This window comes from Manis javanica, chromosome 15, assembly GCF_040802235.1.
Source record: "Manis javanica isolate MJ-LG chromosome 15, MJ_LKY, whole genome shotgun sequence".
Taxonomy (NCBI): Eukaryota; Metazoa; Chordata; class Mammalia; order Pholidota; family Manidae; genus Manis; species Manis javanica.
In genome coordinates, this window is record NC_133170.1 from 27,955,512 (window position 1) to 27,977,621 (window position 22,110).

At 41.2% G+C, this 22,110-nt stretch overlaps 1 protein-coding gene across 4 annotated transcripts in view; it reads right to left on the reverse strand.

Annotated features, from left to right (window-relative positions):
• Window positions 1-2,441: 2,441 nt before the first annotated feature.
• TIGAR (TP53 induced glycolysis regulatory phosphatase) overlaps window positions 2,442-22,110 on the reverse strand; it is a 31,506-nt gene continuing 11,837 nt past the window's right edge. For 3 of the 4 annotated variants that reach the window (XM_073223714.1, XM_073223716.1, XM_073223715.1), the window contains 4 exons: window positions 13,021-13,142; window positions 8,990-9,067; window positions 5,321-5,458; window positions 2,442-4,452 (listed from right to left, as the gene is read on the reverse strand). In XM_073223714.1, the coding sequence (XP_073079815.1) occupies window positions 4,021-4,452; window positions 5,321-5,458; window positions 8,990-9,067; window positions 13,021-13,142 (770 nt within the window). In that variant the 3' untranslated portion in view covers window positions 2,442-4,020. The remainder of the gene's footprint in view (window positions 4,453-5,320; window positions 5,459-8,989; window positions 9,068-13,020; window positions 13,143-22,110) is intronic. The other variant, XM_037009027.2, reaches the window with a different exon arrangement.

Consider the following 22,110-nt stretch of genomic DNA (forward strand, 5'->3'; position numbering starts at 1 on the left):
AGGTTTCACAAGGTTGGGGATGCTGTTCACTGCTATTCATTCTTATTAATAGTTCTAGTAGCTCTTCTGAGAGCCTAGCATGTGTATGCCATTTTTTGAATATTTATTGAATGACCAGATAGGTTAATAAATGTATGCAATTCCAAATAAATTTGCAATGGAATTTTTCTGGAAATTGATTATAAAATTCTATGGAAGAATAAGGTGCATAAATAGCCAAGACAACTATAAAGATGTACCAAAGGAGTTACTCCCCCTAAATATATTCAGCTGTGAAGCTACAGTAACTAAGTATGATGATGTTATGGGAATGCAAAGCTCACTAAAGCAGAACACAACCCACAGAAAGACTCTAGCAGCTCCGGAGAAATATCAGCTGGAAGAGGACAGACTCCTAGTAATGGTGTTAGAGTAACTGTTTCACCACATGGAAAAAAAAAATGAAGGACTAAATTCTTGCCTTATACCATACAAAAATAAACTCCAGGTAATGTGAAGATTTAATATGCAAAAAATCCTCTAAGACTAAGAAAAAAAGGAGATTACTATATGAACTCAGTGGAGAAGGTTTCTGAAAGAGACCAAAATAAACCTTATAAACCATAAAGGACAAGATATGTTGATTTGAATTAAAATTGAAAGCACTTACATGAAAAACATGCTCAGTCAAACACATGTAAAAGGCAAGTAAACAGGAAGGTATTAATGACGTTACTCCTGCAGCTAAGAAAATGCCACGCAGTCCGAGAGAAAACCAGGCAACGAATAAACACTGGTCCTCCAGTGAGGGCTCCTGAGTGTCACACACACTTCAAAGAAATGCCCACTCATTGTCACCGAGAAGCTCGTTAATATAATGACATCATACTTTTCATTCATCCAATTAACACAGTCTCGTCAGACAGTATTGAAAGTGTTGACAAAGATGTGGAAAACAGGAACTTTCAAATACTGCTAGTGAAAAATATTAGACCCATTTTCTTATTGTTAAACTTTTCAATAATAACATACTTGTTTATTCACTGAGACACACATGACTAGATCTCACAGCAGAACTTAAAAACTACCATAATTTTGAAGCAGTGATGGGGGTGAAGGTTTAGAGACATCTGCAACATTGGAAAAATGATGTAATGATTACTTATCATTTCTATTGGAGACAAAAATCAGATAGTGCTGACATTATCAAAGGGTTTGTCGCCTACATTCATCAGTGCTAAATTTTAATTCAAAGGAAATGAGGAGAGAGACATCTTGTTTTTTTTTTTAATACCTAACTTTTACTAGGTGTAAAGGGAAGGGACACATATTCTTTCCCCTTTGTCCTTAGGAGTACTTTGGTGGAAGTGGTTAAGAAGAGCTGAATGGAAGAATAGAGGACAAAAAATAAATAAAAGCATTGGATTCCTCTTTAAGCATGTCATGATTGAGATATGAGAAATCAGTCCGTCCTTTGTTTAAAATATTTTTCTTCCTTATTTTAAGAGATTTTGTTCCAAGTTTTGATGAAACGAGAGGCCCAAGAACAGACTCACCCAGCAAATAGAGACATAGTGGGTTGAAAGATGAGAAATTAGTTCCCCTTTGTCTAAGTGTTCTGCTCAGACTCTTCTTGGCTGGATTTGGCACAGTGCCATCCACTCTTCACATATATGAGGTTTTCACAGGAAAGGCTTCCAAATACCTGATACTTGGGTTCCACAAGTTAAAAAACGGAGGGACAGAGATCAAAATAACCTTTCCAAGATCTCTACAACTTTTTTTTGTATTTAGACAGCCTCATCAATTCTTCCACAGCAGCTTCTTGACTGGAAGCTTTTGGGTGGTGGCCAGAGAGGTGAGAAGCATGGTCGGGCTACCCAGTCTAAGGTGTCCAGTGGTGCTCTGGCAATTAGGAATTCTCTTCTGGTATTAGTAGAGGCTAACGGGTGGGTATAGCCGTGGCCTGATGAGAAATCACAGACCTTTGTTCAAAACTGCAATTCAATTTATGGTGTCTTCACAGAAGATTCACCATTTGAGAGGAGTGTTACATTAGAATGTTTAGCAGAACACATCCTAAATACAGTGTATCTCTCTCCATCAGCTAGTACTCAGTGTTTGTGTTCCTTCAGATTAGTAGGCTGGACATGGATAGCTTGTTCAGCAACACTGAGTCTGTGCCTCAGGGATCCATCGGCCAAGCTGCTGTCATTGTTGGAAGAGGCCACAACAGACACGGAACCGGCCATGCAAGTCATTGGTGTATTTATTTTCTTCTTGCAGTTCCTCCTGTGATGATGAGAGGTGGTAAATTGCCTACGTGAACAGAGCTATTCGGAAGAGCGATTCGATTCTTCTCAAACTGGAGATGCACATTTTTTATGACACGGCAGGGAGAGGGAGGCAATACGCTGTTGCCTGAACATTGTTTCTATAGGGAAACACCGAATATACCTAAGTGTCTGCTAATAAACAAAATGTGCTTTATTTATTCAGTAGAATACAGAGGTTATAGTAACTCGATCTATACATATCAGCACAGAGCTCCAAGATGAAAATAAAGAATACAGATAGCTTGATGATATTTATGTACATTATAAAAACACCAAAACAAACCATTTCCTTATGACCACAGGTGAAAAAGTACAGAATGGTGAATGTGTACACAGACCCTCTGTGGTGGCTGCGCTACATAAACGCGAAGGGAGGGCTGAGCTGATTGAGGGAACCTCGCTTACATCGCTTGTGTTACTTCTTAAAAAAATAAGAGTGGAGCTATCATTTCTGGGTGATAAGAATTAATATTACTATTATTTGTCCTTTTTGGTTATTTTTTCAAGTTTTCATTTGCAGTGTACTTCCTCTAGGACTCAGCCACGGGCTTTGTTCCCATCCTGGTAGGGAAACTGGTAGAGCTGGGCAGGGAGAACAGTATGATACTGAACTTTCTATGTGACTTAAATTCAGCATGAATTTAGACTATACATGATTTTAGCCTTAACTGACAAACTTAATTACAAATATTACAAACTGATACAGCATTCACCAACATGATATAAAAGCAAACTACGTGTGAACACTGTCTTCATTTAGATGAGGATTTTTGAAGGATCAATTTTACGGACATCACTTGGTTAACAAAAATCCCTTTCCTCCAGTGGCACCTGGTGGAAAAAGGAGGCATCTACACCTTCCACCAGAAAACCTCTGCTGTGGTTGGCCAAGCACTGCTTTCCCATGGAGCGCCCTCATTCACTCTGAGGCTACGTGTGGTACACTAGTAATTTTTTAATTCCCTTAGAGTCTTCCACAGCTAAATTCTTCAGCCTATGGCAAAAGAGCTGCTCTTCTATCTTCTGTTCAGAGATTCCTTCTTTCAATGTTTTGTAACCAAATGATGCTTTAAATCCTTCCTCACCAGATCATTCCACAATCATAATCGACATTCATCCACATTTCAAAGCCTCTAGGGCAAAAAATTTTAACTGTTAATCTCTACATTTTAGTGTCATTTTGCTTCTAATAAACCTAGGATGGTAAGAAATTTTCATTTAAGAGACTTCTTAAATAGAACATGTTATGATTATAAATATACAGTAACAATTATATATAGTTCCTTCTTCCAAGCACTGAAGGAGACAGTAAAAAACACAGTATTCTTACCAATAGCCAATAAAACAGGCTAGATTGTCCAGATATTAAAGAAAAATATCAACTTTTTTTTTAAAAGAAGTAACATAGTTATTAATCCCTCAATTTGCAGTACTCTGTGATCATCCATTTATAGTCCAGGGATATAACTGAGCAGGGTGGTAAAATTACTCTGGAAATGCCAGCTATATTTGGACAAGAAGTCAATTCTAAATGATTTTCCATTAGTGCTTTATGGGACCACAATTCCTTTTGAGTTTTATGACCTGCGATTATAGTCAGCTTTTTAACTGTTTCCAAATCAGCATTAGCAGAGGATGGAAATAAAGCCACAGGTGCTACCACCTCAGAGGTTCAAACCTGTAAGATTTGGATGCAGATTTCAAATTAGGGAGTTTCAGTCACTCTACTTAGATGGTCCTGTATGTTCATACAAACACACTGGATTGTTGGTGTGACTTCTCGTCCCTTCTCACAGTTTATGATAAAGACACTAATCCCTGTGTTGGGACTGACTGACACAAGTTCAGATTTGCTCAGAGTGGCTGGTAAGGAACACTTAAGGTCAGTCAGGAAATAAGCAAACAGGCTTCTCATGTACGCGCCGTGACTCACAACTAAGACACTGGCTGCTAATCCTGGAGCTCTGCTGTCTAAATTAAATTCGGAGGCACAGTTTTTCCCTACAGGAAATATCTCTGCCAAAGAAGTTTCCAGACGGCTGCTTGGAGCTCCCTGGGAAAACTGTTCTTTTTGGCCTGCTTCTTTCAGGATCAGCTGACAGAGACTATCAAAAAATTCTTTTCCACGCATTTTCACCTACAGGAAAAGAAATAAAAAGTGAATAAAGTGACCTTAATGGTCCTCTTAAAACATACATGTAAAGCAGAACTAACGGGGTTTTTCTATGTCAACCTAAGTACTATGTAAGCAGATGACACTCGATTCCTTTCATTCAATCAGTAGTTTCACAGATATTAATGAGCCCAATCATATCTCTAGAAATAGGGAAGCACAGGGGGACAAAGACAAGCGAGATGCAGTACCTGATCCCTTACACGCACAGTCTAGGGAGATCACATGTAAACAGAAGCCCATAAGATAGTGTTAACCAGGAAGCGACATCCGGCACCTCCGTTAGGACAAGGATAAAAGTCTTTTCCTTGTTAAATTATAGAAGGGCTTTACACAAAAATTATGAACAGAAAGAATGGGGAGGAAATCACCAACGAAGAACTCGGAAGCAGAACACACCAGAGGAATGGGAGCACAGTGGTGCCACCCGCCACTTAAGCAGCAGCAGCAGCAGCTTAAAGCCCGGAGTCTTGAATTGCTTTGCCCCCTGAAGTGTCCTACCCACCAGTCTCCTGGAACGGCTCCTCCCCTGCTTTCCTGAACCGGCCACTGCAAAGCTACTGCTCCACATTCACAGTTTTCTGAATAGCACCATATGCCGACACATCCCCTTAAATCCATTATCAGTAGTGACTGAACTTAGCGGTAAATGAGAAAGGAAAGCTTAAAAAAAGAGAAATTAAACAATACCATACACAGTGGTTTTGTGAACCAAACGACTTCCAAATGATGGGCTAAGCTCTGGAGACATCTTACTGATGGGCCGAGTCCGTCTGCGGCTACCAGACACTGGCAAGGCTGGAGCAGGGTGACCTGCCCCAGGGCTGCGTACCTGGTCCAGAGTCTCTCCTCCGGGTGGTGTGAACGCGGGGCACTCTTCCCCAGCCGCCCTGGCCATTGCCCTCAGCTCACTCAGCACCCTGCCTTCTGCGACCCCATGTTTCTGCAATGGTCCAACAGACAAAAGGGCCTCAAATGAAGTGGCAAAATGACAATAAGTACACGTTTATGGCAAACTTGGAACAATCATCCTAAGAAGTTTGGTCTCCTTCCACTTACTTTATTCTGTTGCCTCTGAACCTACAATGGGGATAATACTCAGTAGAGTGCCATGAACCCTAGAAAATGCAGCTGGAGTTGTACACTGTGTCCAGGCAGGCTGTATGGAATAACTTACTCAAGCTAACTTATGTAGATGGTGGAGCTTTACTGGACAAATATAAGGATCTGCACAGATTCCAGGGCTAGAAACTAATATATGCAAAGCACCAGGTGTGCCTCACACAATTTATCCCATTTGATCCTAGAAAGGGCATTCTGAGACTGGTATTTGCATCTCCATATTTAAAAGTGGAAAACTAAGTTTCAGAGAGGGTAAGCAACTGGCTTATACTCTCAAAGCCAATCATTAGCAAACTTAAAATTCAAACCCAGATCTATGTGGCTTCAAAGCTCATTAGCTTTTCAGACTTACAGAGATTGAGCCTTAGCAAAGGGCACCCAAGTCACAAAAGAAATACCAATGGCTAAGAAGCATAGGAAATCTACTTCATTAGGAATCTGTAATGTGAAAATTAAACCGGCACCTTATTAAATTATTAAATTGAAGTTATTAAATTGAAAGACCAAAGAGACTACTAACAGCTAGTGTGACATGGGAAAAACATGCTTGCAGATCATTCGTGGGAGTGTAAGCTGGCACAGCTTTTCTGGAATGAGATTTTTTTTTTTTTTTTGAGAGGGCATCTCTCATATTTATTGATCAAATGGTTGTTAACAACAATAAAATTCAGTATAGGGGGGTCAACGCTCAATGTACAATCATTAATCCATCTCAAGCCTAATTCTCGTCAGTCTCCAATCTTCTGAAGCATAACGAACAAGTTCTTACATGGTGAACGAATGGAATGAGATTTTTTAAAAGTACATGTTCAGCAATTCCATTTTGAGGAAGGGTATGAGATATGTGTTCAAATATATTTATTTTAATATTCACATCAGTGGACAATCTAGTCACAAACTAGATGCCCACCAGGAGTAGCTTGGTTAAATAAATTATGCAATATCCACAGATTAGTCATAATTATGTATCCATAATACAGTCACTAATTAGGTGGTTATACTGACCTGCATTTATGGGCATGAAAAATATAGTGAGAAGAGGTGGTTAAAAAAACTATACACAGAGTAGAATTACTTTTAAAAAAATACATACACAGAGAGATACAGACAGACTGACAAACAAGAAAAAAGTCAAGAGCACACATATCAAATATTCAGTGTGTGCATGATGGAAATTTTAACGTTTTCCCAAACTGTTCTTACTTTTAATTCTCTACAAGGATATGGTCTTACTGCATAATAAAATATTTAGAGATAAATTATTATTTTTGGTTGGCACTGAGGATGTCAAAACATTCCAACACCACCCAGCAGACAGAGGTCCAAGAGTAAAACATTTTTTGTAAGAGTATATGCACGTCTGCCAGGGGCTCTTCCAATCCCCAAGTCCAAATTCTGACATCCTCAACTATATCTAGAGAACCTCTATCACAAGGACATTAAAAATCATCACTTGCTTTGTTTTTTCAAGAGTGAAAAAATCCATTCGTTAACTACCCAACTGCTATGCTGCAGTATGCCAGGCGGTGAAGCCGGAGCGGCGAGGAAGGCATCAGACGACCCATGGCTCCCAGCCTGGCTGAGGCTGCCGCACACTCACCCAGGGCGGCAGCGGTGGAGGGGCACCCTGGACACAGACACACACACAGCAGAAGTGGCCAGTCTGGACAAGGGTACCACAGAAAGCCAAAGCCTCAGGGGGAGGGAAGCTGGCCGGGTTTGGGGGGTGGCTATTCCAGGCAGGGTGGAGTACAGATTCACTCAGTCGGGAAGGAGCACGCGTGTCTGGGCAACTTGGAGAAGATCCATGCAAGTGACCAGAGGTCCAGAGCATGGAATCCAGCTCTGCCACAAACAAGCTCTGTGCCTGGGCAGGGATTGGACCTCTGTGTGCCTTAGCTTCTGCAACTGTGAAATGAGGGTTTAAAAATTAGGTTTTTGAATCGTCACAATATTGGGTTGCTGGGAAGATTAACACACCTGCACGCTCAGGCCCAGCGCCAGAGCGCAGCGAGGCCCATGAAAGTGCGCACTGATATCACAGCGGGGGCCGCAGCACAGGGAAGAGGAAGGAGGCAGAGGGGGGCAGCGTCAGACTCGGTGTGCTGAGGGGCAGGGGAGAGCCTGGACAACCGCTTGAAAATAAAAGAGAATTAATGAACTGCTTCGTACAGAGGCACAGCAACCAAATTTCCCAAAGATCTGGTTGCAGTCTAGAGATGTGTTTGGAAAAGGGGGAGCAAAACTGAAAACAGGAGAAAACCACTGTTCCAGTGATCCAGGTGACAGGTGGCACTGAACCGCAACAGGATGGCAGCAGTGGGCTCGCAGAGAAATGAAGGATTCCAGAACTACTCAGAGGCAGAACTGACAAGACGCTGAGAGGCTGTGCAGGGTTGGGGAGAGTACAGTCAAGGGCCAGTGCCTTGAGCAACTGGGCAGGCCGGAGCTGGGCCGAGTGGACTGCAGTCTGCTAGCTGGAAGTAGCTGCGGGGCACGCAGACAGAAACGAACAGTGGGCACTCGGATGTGTGAGTGTGCGCTCAGGGGAGAGGCCCAGGCTAAAACTGCGTATTTGGAAATCCTAAGCCCATTAACTGAAACCACAGAAGAGGCTGACACCCTCATAGGGAAGAGATGGCCCGGGTGGCAATAGTATTTTATCCCGCGTGACAGGCCCTGTGCAGCTTTCCACCCAACTCGGAGCATTTTTGTCATCCAAGCGTTGATTCTCAGGCACAGAGTGAGCCTTTCCAGGCAGTTTTTATGCTTGAGTGCTAGCATCTCTTTGGGATTATACCAGGGAACACACTCAGGTTATGAAAGGCAATTCGGTAAAGATGCCCTCACCACTCTGTTAACTTCTATCCAGGTCCAGAAGCACTCATTGGGTTGGTGGGGACATTCACCAGCTTACAAGACACGAGTACAAAGCACACTAAAAATACTGCTCTAGGTGGAGACTGGGGATCAAATCTCAGATCCAAAATTCCTGTAAGGCTTTAGACAAATAGCAGCTTGAGAAAGATTGACTTCTGATAATATGAAATGGGCACAAGAAAGTCTATTCACACCTACACTGGCCAGTAGGATTATGGAGGCTGAGGAGAGAACTTTTCACTTTTACTTCAAAATCTTCCGTACTAAAGTTCTTACGAGCAGACCTTGATTTTGTAATTTAAGATGCCTATCTTATATTCTAATAAGTAAATGAGATACTATCTACAAGTCTATAACAGTGACTGTCCCATAGTAGATTCTTAGCATGTGTTAGCTGATTCCACATCCCTAGCAGGAATATATTTAATTTTTAGCCACGTGATAAACTGAGGTGGTTTGATGATAGTTGGTGGTAAAGAACAGTAAGTAAGTTACTTACCCTTTCTCGAAGTCTTGAATCATAATTTACTGTCATATCTTTGCAAAATTTGTTCTTCTCCAAAATCCCATGCACGGTCTAAAAATGGAAAGACAACTATTTCTTTTCTCATAATCCTTCTGGCCAAAACATCAAGATTAATTTTATTCATCAAAATGAATAAAAAAAGAACTGGAGAAAACATTTCTTTGGAAAAGCTTCCTCTCTTCTGCACTGCTCATCCCTGACTCTTCATGCTGTATTTTGGTGTTTTCTTCTACCCTAGCTTCCAGTTCAGAGGTCAGCCAACAAAGCCTACAGGCCAAATCCAGATCACTTGTTATTGTAAAAAAAAAGGTTTATAAGAACACAGCCATTTATGTATTGTCTATGGCTGCTTCCACAGTTCAACAACAGGGTTGAACAGAGACCACACAGCCCACAAAACAAAATATTTGCTATATGGCCCTTTACAGAAAAGATTCTAGTTCATTAATTCTCCATTCAGGTATGTCTGAATTGCTGTGGAACTGTTTCATCCACTGAGTCTGGACTGCAGTTACAATTTCAGTTTTAGAATTTGCATTTGGCTTATAGTTTCCAGTTCTGTGCTGACATTGTCAATGTCATTTTTTATGTATGCCTTCAACAGTTATCTTCAAGTCCATGTGTAATAACTCAGGTTATTGGATAACTCCTGCAGCTGTTTCTGTTGTCTTTTGTTTTGGCTCATTTTTGTTCACATTTCCTTCTCTCGTCATGTGCCTGGTTATTTTTGACTGACAAGAGACACTGTACTTGCAAAAATGTAGAACTAATTTAAGTCATCAAACCTGCCTTGTTTTTTAATCCCCTCCCCATAACTTAAATATCATGTGTTTTATATTGGCAGTATTTGTTCATATATTCACCCATACCTTTATCAATTTCTTGGCTCACTATTCTCTCCTGAAACTCATACCTCCATACTGGAGTTATTTTCCTCCTTCATTTAACCTTTGAAAGTTTTTTTAAGCCTTTGAAATGTCTTCACTTCACATACACTCTAGAAAATGTTTTTGCTAGGTTTGAAAATCTAAGTTAATCCTTATTATATCTCTCAGTACAATAAAGAAATTACTACTGATACTGACAAATTTGTTGACAGTCTAATATTGGTCTTCAGTGCATGTCTGTCCTTATTCTTTGGAGTTTTGCAATTTTGTTACGATAAGTGTAGATGTGCATTTCTTTTTATTACACCTGACTAGGATTTGTTTTATTTTCCAGATGAGATAACTTGTTATCTTTCGACAATTCTGCAGAATTATCGACTGTGACTTTTTTGAGCATTGCCTCTTTCCCAAAATTGCCTTTTTCTCTGACACTTCCCTTCTGAAAAACACCTGACCTTCCCATCATGTTCATTTCTTTTAAACTCTTGAATTTTTAATCTGTTTATCACCTGCTACATTTCATTTCCTATGTTATATGTATCTATAAGCTAATCATCTTTCAGCTCTGCCCGATCTATGTCTAATTTAGTACATCTCGAGGTTTCTGTGTTAGGTTTAAAAAATTTTTCCATTCTTTTAAATCAATTTTATTGAGGCATAATTTCCTATAACAAATACACCTATTTTAAGTGTACAGGTCATTGAGTTTTGACAAACATATACACTTCCCTAAGTACCATCAAAATCAAGATACAGATGAATTCCACCACCCTAAAAGATTTCTCTGTGCCCTTGCCAGTCAACAGTTCCCACTCCTGGCCCCTGGCAACCCAGATTAGATTTGTCTTTTTTAGACTCTCGTGTAAATAGAATCATGCAGTATGTGCTGTTTTGTCTGCTAATTCTGTTCTGTATAATGTTTTGGAGACTCCTCCGTGTTGCTGCTGAGTTGTATTCCACAGTATGACTGTATCAGAGCTCACTTACCCATTCACCTACTGAACATACAGGTTCCTTCCACTCTGCCACTTGTAAATAAAGCTTCTAAACAGTTGTGTCCTAGTCTTTGTGTAGACATATGTTATTTCTCCTGGATAAAGTTCTGGGACTGAAATTGCTGGACCATATAAACTTTCAAACTATTTTCCAAAAGTAGTTCTCCACTTTATGTTCTTACTAGCAACATATGAGTTCTATTTGTTTCACATCCTTTTACCTTTTTTATTTTAGCCAAGTGTTTGTGTAATAGTATCTCATTGGGCTTTAATTTGCATTTCTGTCATGATCAGTTATGCTGAGCATCTTTTCATCTGTTTATTGGCCTTCGATATAACTTCTTTTGTGAAGTATATGGTCAAATTCAAATCTTTTGCCCATTTTAAAGTAGAGTGTCTAATTACTGAGTTGAATTATATATATGTATGTACACACAAATGTACATCTATATAGCTATATATATTATACATCAGATATATACACACATATATGTATATCCTATACATATTTATAATTTCCTCTCAATCTGCATCTTGTGCTTTGTCCTAAGAAACTTTTACACAAATATTTTTTCTGTGTTTTCTTACAGAAGTTGTATAGATTTAGCTTTTAGATTTGTTTCTATGATCTATGCAAGTTAATTGTTGTGTATTGTCTGAGGTAAGGGTCAGAGTTCGTGTTTTTCCATACAGATAGCCCATTGTATCAGCATCCTACATTGAAAATACCTTTTTGAAGGTGTTTTCACTGGGTATATATTTGGAATTTTTTTTTGTCTTTATTCATTTTTTTTTTTTCATACTTACCACCACGCTCACTTCCCTTTCAGGACTTCAAATACTACATGTAATTACATTGCTTGACATTGTCTTAATGCTTCACTGAAACTCTTCAGTTTCCCGGTTTCAGTCTCTTTTCTTTCCATAGTTAATTTTGGAATATTCTGTTTCTGTCTTCATGTTCAAACCTCTTCTTTCACATGTCTAATCTCCTTTCCCTCCCACCCTCTGGAATTTTCATCTCAGAATACTGTATTTTTCATCTCCAGAAGATAAACATGGTTCTTTTTTTATATCCACTATTTCTCTCCTCACCATGTTCCTCTGAGGAGAGTTCGGCTGCACTGGTGAGGTGGGATCCTTCTGAAGTCTCTACTCTGTGCCCTGTGTAGTCAACAAGTCTCTCCCCTTGGCAGGTGTGAACTCCGGGACCTGCTCTGTGTTTCGCCTGAAGCTGTGTTTCACCTGGCCTCACGCAGCTCGCCCTCCACATGTGCAGGTTCACAGTTCACCAAAGATGAGGGATCCCTAGGCACGTCCCCAGAGTTCTTTCTCTGTGCAGCCCTCTCCCAATACTCTGCCTCACAAATTTTATTATTTAACCTCCACAAATTCCAAGCTATGTCTCTTCAATTCACTGAGACTACTGGGCTCCACTGGATTCACCTGCCAGAACTTGGAAATTGCTCCAGCAGGAAAACCAGGCCAATAGGAGGGCGCACCTCATATGTTTCACTTCATTCGGGGGTCGCAGGCCCATGTGGCCTGAGCACCAATGTCTGTGGACAGTTGTCCCACAGACTTTGTCCTGCTTTCAAGCTGTTTACAGCGGGGAGGCTCCATCCCGACCCTCGTACCCCAGCGTGGTCGTCACAAGAGGCTCCTTCCATAGAACTTTTAGAAGTTGGTTTGGTTCTTGTTTTAAATCTCTGGGGCGAGTTTTATAGAGATCCATTGCCTAAAGGTATTTCAAACATATTTTTTTCTCTTCATAGTAATGTAGTTGTTTTCCTTTTTTAACTGGATCTGGATTCCAATATCTGATGTCTCTGTGGGCTAAATTCTGTCTGGTGTTCCTGCTGACTCTCTCTTGTAAAACCGTCTTTGTCTTTTTTTTTAGACATTTTGTAAGACATGTTCCCCAAGCTACTCTAATCTAGAATTTACCAAAATAAAATGAAGTACAAAACTAAACTGAAAAGAGAAGTAAGGTCTGTCCCGGGGAGGGGAGGGGTGACATCTGTGTGAGGCTGAATTCCCTGCAGACTCTGGTAGCAGATCTTTCAAGGTTACAACTACTAACAACTTGACTCTTCAGCCTAAACTGTGACTCTGAACTTACCTGTTTTGTCCTCATGAGGTCACTGGAGAAAACATGAGTAAACTTCACATTATTAAGAAATATACCAGCAGCAGCTGCTTGTTTAAAGCCAGTTTCTGAAAGCGGCACATCTACGCCTTGTCCTGTGATATTAAGAGAAGGAACGATAACATTCATATATGGAATGCCAATAAAATCACATGAAAGACAATATAAACAGCATTTATCTGTGTTTAAAAATATTTCCTTGGATATATTGTACATAACTTTCCAGAGAACTGAAAACAAGTTAAAATCAAGTTATAGTCCCATCAAGGCTCAGGTAGTCAAATGTTTCCCAAAAGAGTGTCTGCCCAATGGGAATGTGCAGATGAGGAGGACCCGCCTTCTCTAGCCTTCCCTCGCTCAGGCTGCCCACCTCTTCACTGGCTCTATTTCGTTAATGCTGGCTCTGACCTTAGGTCTCAGCTCAAGAGCTGGTTTGGGTGGTAGGATCCGCACTTAACAGGTTTTTTCCTTCATCTTCATTGCCCAAATGTTTGGGATTGTATTACTTCTCCTTCCTCCCTGCCTCCTTCCTTCCTTTTCCTTTTTTAAACATGCTTCAGAAGCTCTATTTCCAGGAGAAAGGTTGATGAGACACTCTGAAGGTCTTCATACTAGAAAAGGACCAGATAGGGTGTGTGTGTGTGTGTGTGTGTTATTCATAGGATATAAGGAAAATTTCCACAAGGCAAAGCAAAGCAACCAAAATACCCCAAAGCTGGAGCCTGAATATCAGCATGAGAAGCATGGGGTGGTTGGATATCAGCACAGGAAGGGGGCTGGCTGGGGAGGAGGCCAGCTGCAGGAGGCAGCAAGGAGGGAGAACTGAACTTGGCATTCCCAGAAGGCAGAGGTCCTGCAAAGAGGCTACTGTAGTCTCAGGTTGGAGGTAAAACCAAATGCAAATCTTCTTCAGAGTAAATCATTCTCAGAGCTGACAATTTTCTACTAATTTAGAGCAAATAATAGGTCAGTGATTTAACACACAAGAAAGTACCCATCACGAATGAAAATTAGGAGAGATAACAAATAACAAGACTTAGAGCCATTAATACTTCAGACACTGAATCAGCAAATGCAGACAGTAAACTGTGAATAAAACAAAGTCAGGATCACAAAATATAAGTAGCAAGAAACCATCAAAAACCGCCAGGCAGTTTTCTAAAAGAACCAAACAGACCTTTTAATAATAAAAAACAGAATGGCTGCAAAGGCGGAAAAAAATGCCTCAGTGGATAAAATGATTCAAGTGCAGAGGGTCCTAGTGAGCTCCAGACAGAGCTCAAAACGCAGTTGACACAAGCAGACAGAATGCCTCCCAGATCTCCCAGACATGAATGGAGGGCGAGGATGCCTAACCCACAGCTAACTCGAACTCCAGAAATAGAAGAGAGAAAAATGGAGTAGAGGAAATGTAAGAGATAGTGGCTGAGAATTTTCTAGAAATGGGGGAAGACATAAATCTACAGGTAAGAGAAACACAATATACACCAGGCAGGATAAATTAAAACACAAAAAACAAGTTCCTCCTAGATGTATAAAGGTGAAACTATAGAAAAACAAAATCAAACAAAAGATGTTAAAAGCAGTAACAGAGAAAGACAGATTACTGCCAAGGAACACCCTTTGGCTAAGAGAAGATTTAACAAGAACAATAGGAGTCAAAACAAAAAACTGAAACCCAGCAGCATAGTATCTTCCAAGTGCTAAGGGAGCCAGTCTGGAATTGTCTAGACTGAAAAGGACTGAATAGAATACAAATAGAATTGTCTAGAACAGACAGGATTGAAACTATCTTTACCATCAGCTGAGCTACTACACTGGGGGACCTTTCAAAGAAGATACTTCAGGAATGAATTTGAAATGCAAAAAATGGTGAGAAGAGAAAATGGTAAACAGATATGTAAATCAAAACAAACTCTATCCAAATAACAATTAAATGATAATGCCTGCATGGCTAAAGAAGGTTAAGACTGAGATACCAGATGGTAACTTAGGCTCTCTGCATTTTGGGGAAGAGAAATATTAGTTATATTTTATCAAGTATGAATGGTAAAGATGTAAAGGTGGCCATTAAAAGGATAGAGGGGCGGAGCCAGGGTGGCGGCGTGAGTAGAGCAGTGAAAATCTCCTCCCAAAAACACATAGAGCTATGAAAATATAACAAAGAAAAATCTTCCTAAAATAGAGACCAGAGGACACAGGACAACATCCAGACCACATCCACACCTGCAAGAACCCAGCGCCTTGCGAAGGCGGTAAGATACAAGCCCCGGCCCAGAGGGACCCAAGCGCCCCTCCCCCCAGCTCCCAGCAGATGGAAAGAAACCGGAGCGTTTTTTTTTTTTTGGCGAGTGCTTTTTGGAAGCCTTAAAGGGACAGGGACCCCGTTGCTAGGGAGGCAGGGCGGCGGGACCGGTGAGCGGGTGCCTGGGACCAGCGCTTGAGGACAAAGATTACCGTGCATTTTTCCCTACGAGACTAGTGGGCGGGTGCCTGAGACAGGCACCTGAGGACAGAGAAAATCGTGCGTTTTTCCCCTTTTTTTTTTCTCTTTTTGGCGAGTGCTTTTTGGAAGCCTTAAAGGGACAGGGACCCCGTTGCTAGGGAGGCAGGGCGGCGGGACCAGTGAATGGGTGCCTGGGACCGGCACCTGAGGACAAAGATTATCACGCGTTTTTCCCTGCGGGACCGGTGGGCGGGTGCCTGAGACTGGCACCTGAGGACGGAGGACATCGTGCGTTTTTCCCCTTTTTTTCTTCTCTTTTTGGCGAGTGCTTTTTGGAAGCCTTAAAGGGACAGGGACCCCGGTGTTAGGGAGGCAGAGCAGCAGGACCGGTGAGCGGGTGCCTGGGACCGGCACCTGAGGACAAAGAATATCATGCGTTTTTCCCTGCAGGACCGGTGGGCGGATGCCTGAGACCGGCGCCTGAGGACGGAGGAAATCGCGTGTTTTCCCCTTTTTTTTCTCTTTTTGGCAAGTGCTTTTTGGAAGCCTTAAAGGGACAGGGACCCCGGTGCTAGGGAGGCAGGGCGGTGGGACCGGTGAGCGGATGCCTGGGACCGGCGCCTGAGGACAAAGACTATCCCGTGTTTTTCCCTGCGGGACCGGTGGGCGGGTGCCTGAGACCGGCGCCTGAGGACAGAGGAAATCGCGCGTTTTTCCCTTTTTTTCTCTTTTTGGCGAGTGCTTTTTGGAAGCCTTAAAGGGACAGGGACCCTGGTGCTAGGGAGGCAGAGCGGCAGGACCAGTGAGCAGGTGACTGGGACCGACACCTGAAGACAAAGAATATCGCGCGTTTTTCTCTGCAGGACCGGTGGGCAGGTGCTTTTTGGAAGCCTTGAAGGGACAGGGACCCCGGTGCTAGGGAGGCAGGGCAGCAGGACCAGTGAGTGGGTGCCTGGGACCGGCGCCTGAGGAAAAAAAAAAAAAATTGCGGGTTTTTTCTTTGTTCTGTTCCCTCTCTCATTGTTGCTGTTGTTGTTTTGGTTTGGAGAGTGCTTTTTGGAAGTCTTAAAGGGGCAGGACAGGACACTTAGACAAGAGGCAGGGAATCTGGGGATCTCTGGGCACTCTAACCCACTGGGCAACAGGGAGCACAGAGGCCCCTTATGGAGATAAATACCCTCCTGGCCACTCCCCCTCCAACGGGGCTCCACCACTTTGGAGGAGCAGCCCCAGCCAGGCCACGCCCACAGCAACAGCGGAGATAAACTCCATAGCAAACGGGCAGGTAGCAGAAGCCCTGTCTGCGCACAGCTGACAAGCATAAGCCACTAGAGGTCGCTATTCTCCCAGGATAGGAAGGCCACAAACCAACAAGAAGGGAAGCTCTTCCAGCGGTCACTCATACCAGGTCTGCAAACTATCTCTATCACCATGAAAAGGCAAAACTACAGGCAGACAAAGATCACAGAGACAACACCTGAGAAGGAGACAGACCTAACAAGTCCTCCTGAAAAAGAATTCAAAATAAAAATCATGAACATGCTGACAGAGATGCAGAGAAAAATGCAAGAGCAATGGGATGAGATGCAGAGAAAAATGCAAGAGCAATGGGATGAAGTCCGGAGGGAGATCACAGATGTCAGGAAGGAGATCACAGAAGTGAAACAATCCCTGGAAGGATTTATAAGCAGAATGGATAAGATGCAAGAGGCCATTGAAGGAATAGAAGCCAGAGAACAGGAACATATAGAAGCTGACATAGAGAGAGATAAAAGGATCTCCAGGAATGAAACAACACTAAGAGAACTATGTGAACAAGCCAAAAGGAATAATATTCGTATTATAGGGGTACCAGAAGAAGAAGAAAGAGGAAAATGGATAGAAAGTCTCTTTGAAGAAATAATTGCTGAAAACTTCCCCAAACTGGGGGAGGAAATAATCGAACAGACCATGGAATTACACAGAACCCCCAACAGAAAGGATCCAAGGAGGACAACACCAAGACACACAGTAATTAAAATGGCAAGGATCAAGGACAAGAAAAGAGTTTTAAAGGCAGCTAGAGAGAAAAAGGTCACCTATAAAGGAAAACCCATCAGGCTAACATCAGACTTCTCGACAGAAACCCTACAGGCCAGAAGAGAATGGCATGATATACTTAATGCAATGAAACAGAAGGGCCTTGAACCAAGGATACTGTATCCAGCACGACTATCATTTAAATATGATGGCGGGATTAAACAATTCCCAGACAAGCAAAAGCTGAGGGATGTTGCTTCCCACAAACCACCCCTACAGGGCATCCTACAGGGACTGCTCTAGATGGGAGCACTCCTAAAAAGAGCACAGAACAAAACACACAACATATGAAGAATGGAGGAGGAGGAATAAGAGGGGAGAGAAGAAAAGAATCTCCAGAGAGTGTATATAACAGCTCAATAAGCGAGCTAAGTTAGGCGGTAAGATACTAAAGAAGCTAACCTTGAACCTTTGGTAACCACGAATCTAAAGCCTGCAATGGCAATAAGTACATATCTCTCAATAGTCACCCTAAATGTAAAAGGACTTAATGCACCAATCAAAAGACATAGAGTAATAGAATGGATAAAAAAGCAAGACCCATCTATATGCTGCTTACAAGAAACTCACCTTAAACCCAAAGACAAGCATAGACTAAAAGTCAAGGGATGGAAAAACATATTTCAGGCAAACAACAGCGAGAAGAAAGCAGGGGTTGCAGTACTAATATCAGACAAAATAGACTTCAAAACAAAGAAAGTAACAAGAGATAAAGAAGGTTACTACATAATGATAAAGGGCTCAGTCCAACAAGAGGATATAACCATTCTAAATATATATGCACCCAATACAGGAGCACCAGCATATATGAAGCAAATACTAACAGAACTAAAGAGGGAAATAGACTGCAATGCATTCATTTTAGGAGACTTCAACACACCACTCACCCCAAAGGATAGATCCACCGGGCAGAAAATAAGTAAGGACACACAGGCACTGAACAACACACTAGAACAGATGGACCTAATAGACATCTATAGAACTCTACATCCAAAAGCAATAGGATATACATTCTTCTCAAGTGCACATGGAACATGCTCCAGAGTAGACCACACACTAGCTCACAAAAAGAACCTCAGTAAATTCCAAAATATTGAAATTCTACCAACCAATTTTTCAGACCACAAAGGTATAAAAGTAGAAATAAACTCTATAAAGAAAACAAAAAGGCTCACAAACACATGGAGGCTTAACAACATGCTACTAAATAATCAATGGATCAATGAACAAATCAAAATAGAAATCAAGGAATATATAGAAACAAATGACAACAACAATACTAAGCCCCAACTTCTGTGGGACGCAGCGAAAGCAGTCTTAAGAGGAAAGTATATAGCAATCCAGGCACACTTGAAGAAGGAAGAACAATCCCAAATGAATAGTCTAACATCACAATTATCGAAACTGGAAAAAGAAGAACAAATGTGGCCTAAAGTCAGCAGAAGGAGGGACATAATAAAGATCAGAGACGAAATAAACAAAATTGAGAAGAATAAAACAATAGCAAAAATCAATGAAACCAAGAGCTGGTTCTTTGAGAAAATAAACAAGATAAGCCTCTAGCCAAACTTATTAAGAGAAAAAGAGAATCAACACAAATCAACATAATCAGAAATGAGAATGGAAAAATCACGACAGACTCCACAGAAATACAAAGAATTATTAAAGACTACTTTGAAAACCTATATGCCAACAAGCTGGAAAACCTAGAAGAAATGGACAACTTCCTAGAAAAATACAACCTCCCAAGACTGACCAAGGAAGAAACACAAAAGTTAAACAAACCAATTACGAGCAAAGAAATTGAAACGGTAATCAAAAAACTACCCAAGAACAAAACCCCGGGGCCGGATGGATTTACCTCGGAATTTTATCAGACACACAGAGAAGACATAATACACATTCTCCTTAAAGTGTTCCAAAAAATAGAAGAAGAGGGAATACTCCCAAACTCATTCTATGAAGCCAACATCACCCTAATACCAAAAACAGGCAAAGACCCCACCAAAAAAGAAAATTACAGACCAATATCCCTGATGAATGTAGATGCAAAAATACTCAATAAAATATTAGCAAACAGAATTCAACAGTATATCAAAAGGATCATACACCATGACCAAGTGAGATTCATCCCAGGGATGCAAGGATGGTACAACATTCGAAAATCCATCAACATCATATACCACATCAACAAAAAGAAAGACAAAAACCACATGATCATCTCCATAGATGCTGAAAAAGCATTTGACAAAATTCAACACCCATTCATGATAAAAACTCTCAGCAAAATGGGAATAGAGGGCAAGTACCTCAACATAATAAAGGCCATATATGATAAACCCACAGCCAGCATTATACTGAACAGCAAAAAGCTGAAAGCACTTCCTCTGAGATCGGGAACAAGACAGGGATGCCCACTCTCCCCACTGTTAGTTAACATAGTACTGGAGGTCCTAGCCACGGCAATCAGACAAAACAAAGAAATACAAGGAATCCAGATTGGTAAAGAAGAAGTTAAACTGTCACTATTTGCAGATGATATGATACTGTACATAAAAAACCCTAAAGACTCCACTCCAAAACTACTAGAACTGATATCAGAATACAGCAAAGTTGCAGGATACAAAATTAACACACAGAAATCTGTAGCTTTCCTATACACTAACAATGAATCAATAGAAAGAGAAATCAGGAAAACAATTCCATTCACCATTGCATCAAAAAGAATAAAATACCTAGGAATAAACCTAACCAAAGAAGTGAAAGACTTATACTCTGAAAACTAAAAGTCACTCTTAAGAGAAATTAAAGGGGACACTAATAAATGGAAACTCATCCCATGCTCATGGCTAGGAAGAATTAATATAGTCAAAATGGCCATCCTGCCCAAAGCAATATACAGATTTGATGCAATCCCTCTCAAATTACCAGCAACATTCTTCAATGAATTGGAACAAATAATTCAAAAATTCATATGGAAACACCAAAGACCCCGAATAGCCAAAGCAATCCTGAAAAAGAAGAATAAAGTAGGGGGGAATCTTACTCCCCAACTTCAAGCTCTACTACAAAGCCATAGTAATCAAGACAATTTGGTACTGGCACAAGAACAGAGCCACAGACCAGTGGAACAGATTAGAGACTCCAGAAATTAACCCAAACAAATATGGTCAATTAATATTTGATAAAGGAGCCATGGACATACAATGGCAAAATGACAGTCTCTTCAACAGATGGTGCTGGCAAAACTGGACAGCTACATGTAGGAGAATGAAACTGGACCATCGGCTCACCCCATATACAAAGGTAAACTCAAAATGGATCAAAGACCTGAATGTAAGTCATGAAACCATTAAACTCTTGGAAAAAAACATAGGCAAAAACCTCTTAGAGATAAACATGAGTGACCTCTTCTTGAACATATCTCCCTGGGCAAGGAAAACAACAGCAAAAATGAGCAAGTGGGACTACATTAAGCTGAAAAGCTTCTGTACAGCGAAAGACACCATCAATAGAACAAAAAGGAACCCTACAGTATGGAAGAATATTTTTGAAAATGACAGATCCGATAAAGGCTTGACGTCCAGAATATATAAAGAGCTCACACGCCTGAACAAACAAAAAACAAATAACCCAATTAAAAAATGGGCAGAGGAACTGAACAGACAGTTCTCTAAAAAAAATACAGATGGCCAACAGACACATGAAAACATGCTCCACATCGCTAATTATCAGAGAAATGCAAATTAAAACTACAATGAGGTATCACCTCACACCAGTAAGGATAGCTGCCATTCAAAAGACAAACAACAACAAATGTTGGTGAGGCTGTGGAGAAAGGGGAACCCTCCTACACTGCTGATGGGAATGTAAATTAGTTCAACCATTGTGGAAAGCAGTTTGGAGGTTCATCAAAATGCTCAAAACAGACCTACCATTTGACCCAGGAATTCCACTCCTAGGAATTTACCCTAAGAACGCAGCAATCAAGTTTGAGAAAGACAGATGCACCCCTATGTTTATTGCAGCACTATTTACAATAGCCAAGAATTGGAAGCAACCTAAATGTCCATCGGTAGATGAATGGATAAAGAAGATGTGGTACATATACACAATGGAATACTACTCAGCCATAAGAAGTGGAAAAATCCAACCATTTGCAGCAACATGGATGGAGCTGGAGAGTATTATGCTCAGTGAAATAAGCCAAGCGGAGAAAGAGAAATACCAAATGATTTCACTCATCTGAGGAGTATAAGAACAAAGGAAAAACTGAAGGAACAAAACAGCAGTGGAATTACAGAACCCAAAAATGGACTAACAGGTACCAAAGGGAAAGGAACTGGGGAGGATGGGTGGGCAGGGAGGGATAAGGGGGGGGAAGAAGAAGGGGGGTATTAAGATTAGCATGCATGGGGGGGGAGAAAGGGGAGGGTGGGCTGCACAACACAGAGAGGACAAGTAGGGATTCTACAACATTTTGCTAAACTGATGAACAGTAACCGTAATGTGGTTGTTAGGGGGGGACCTGATACAGG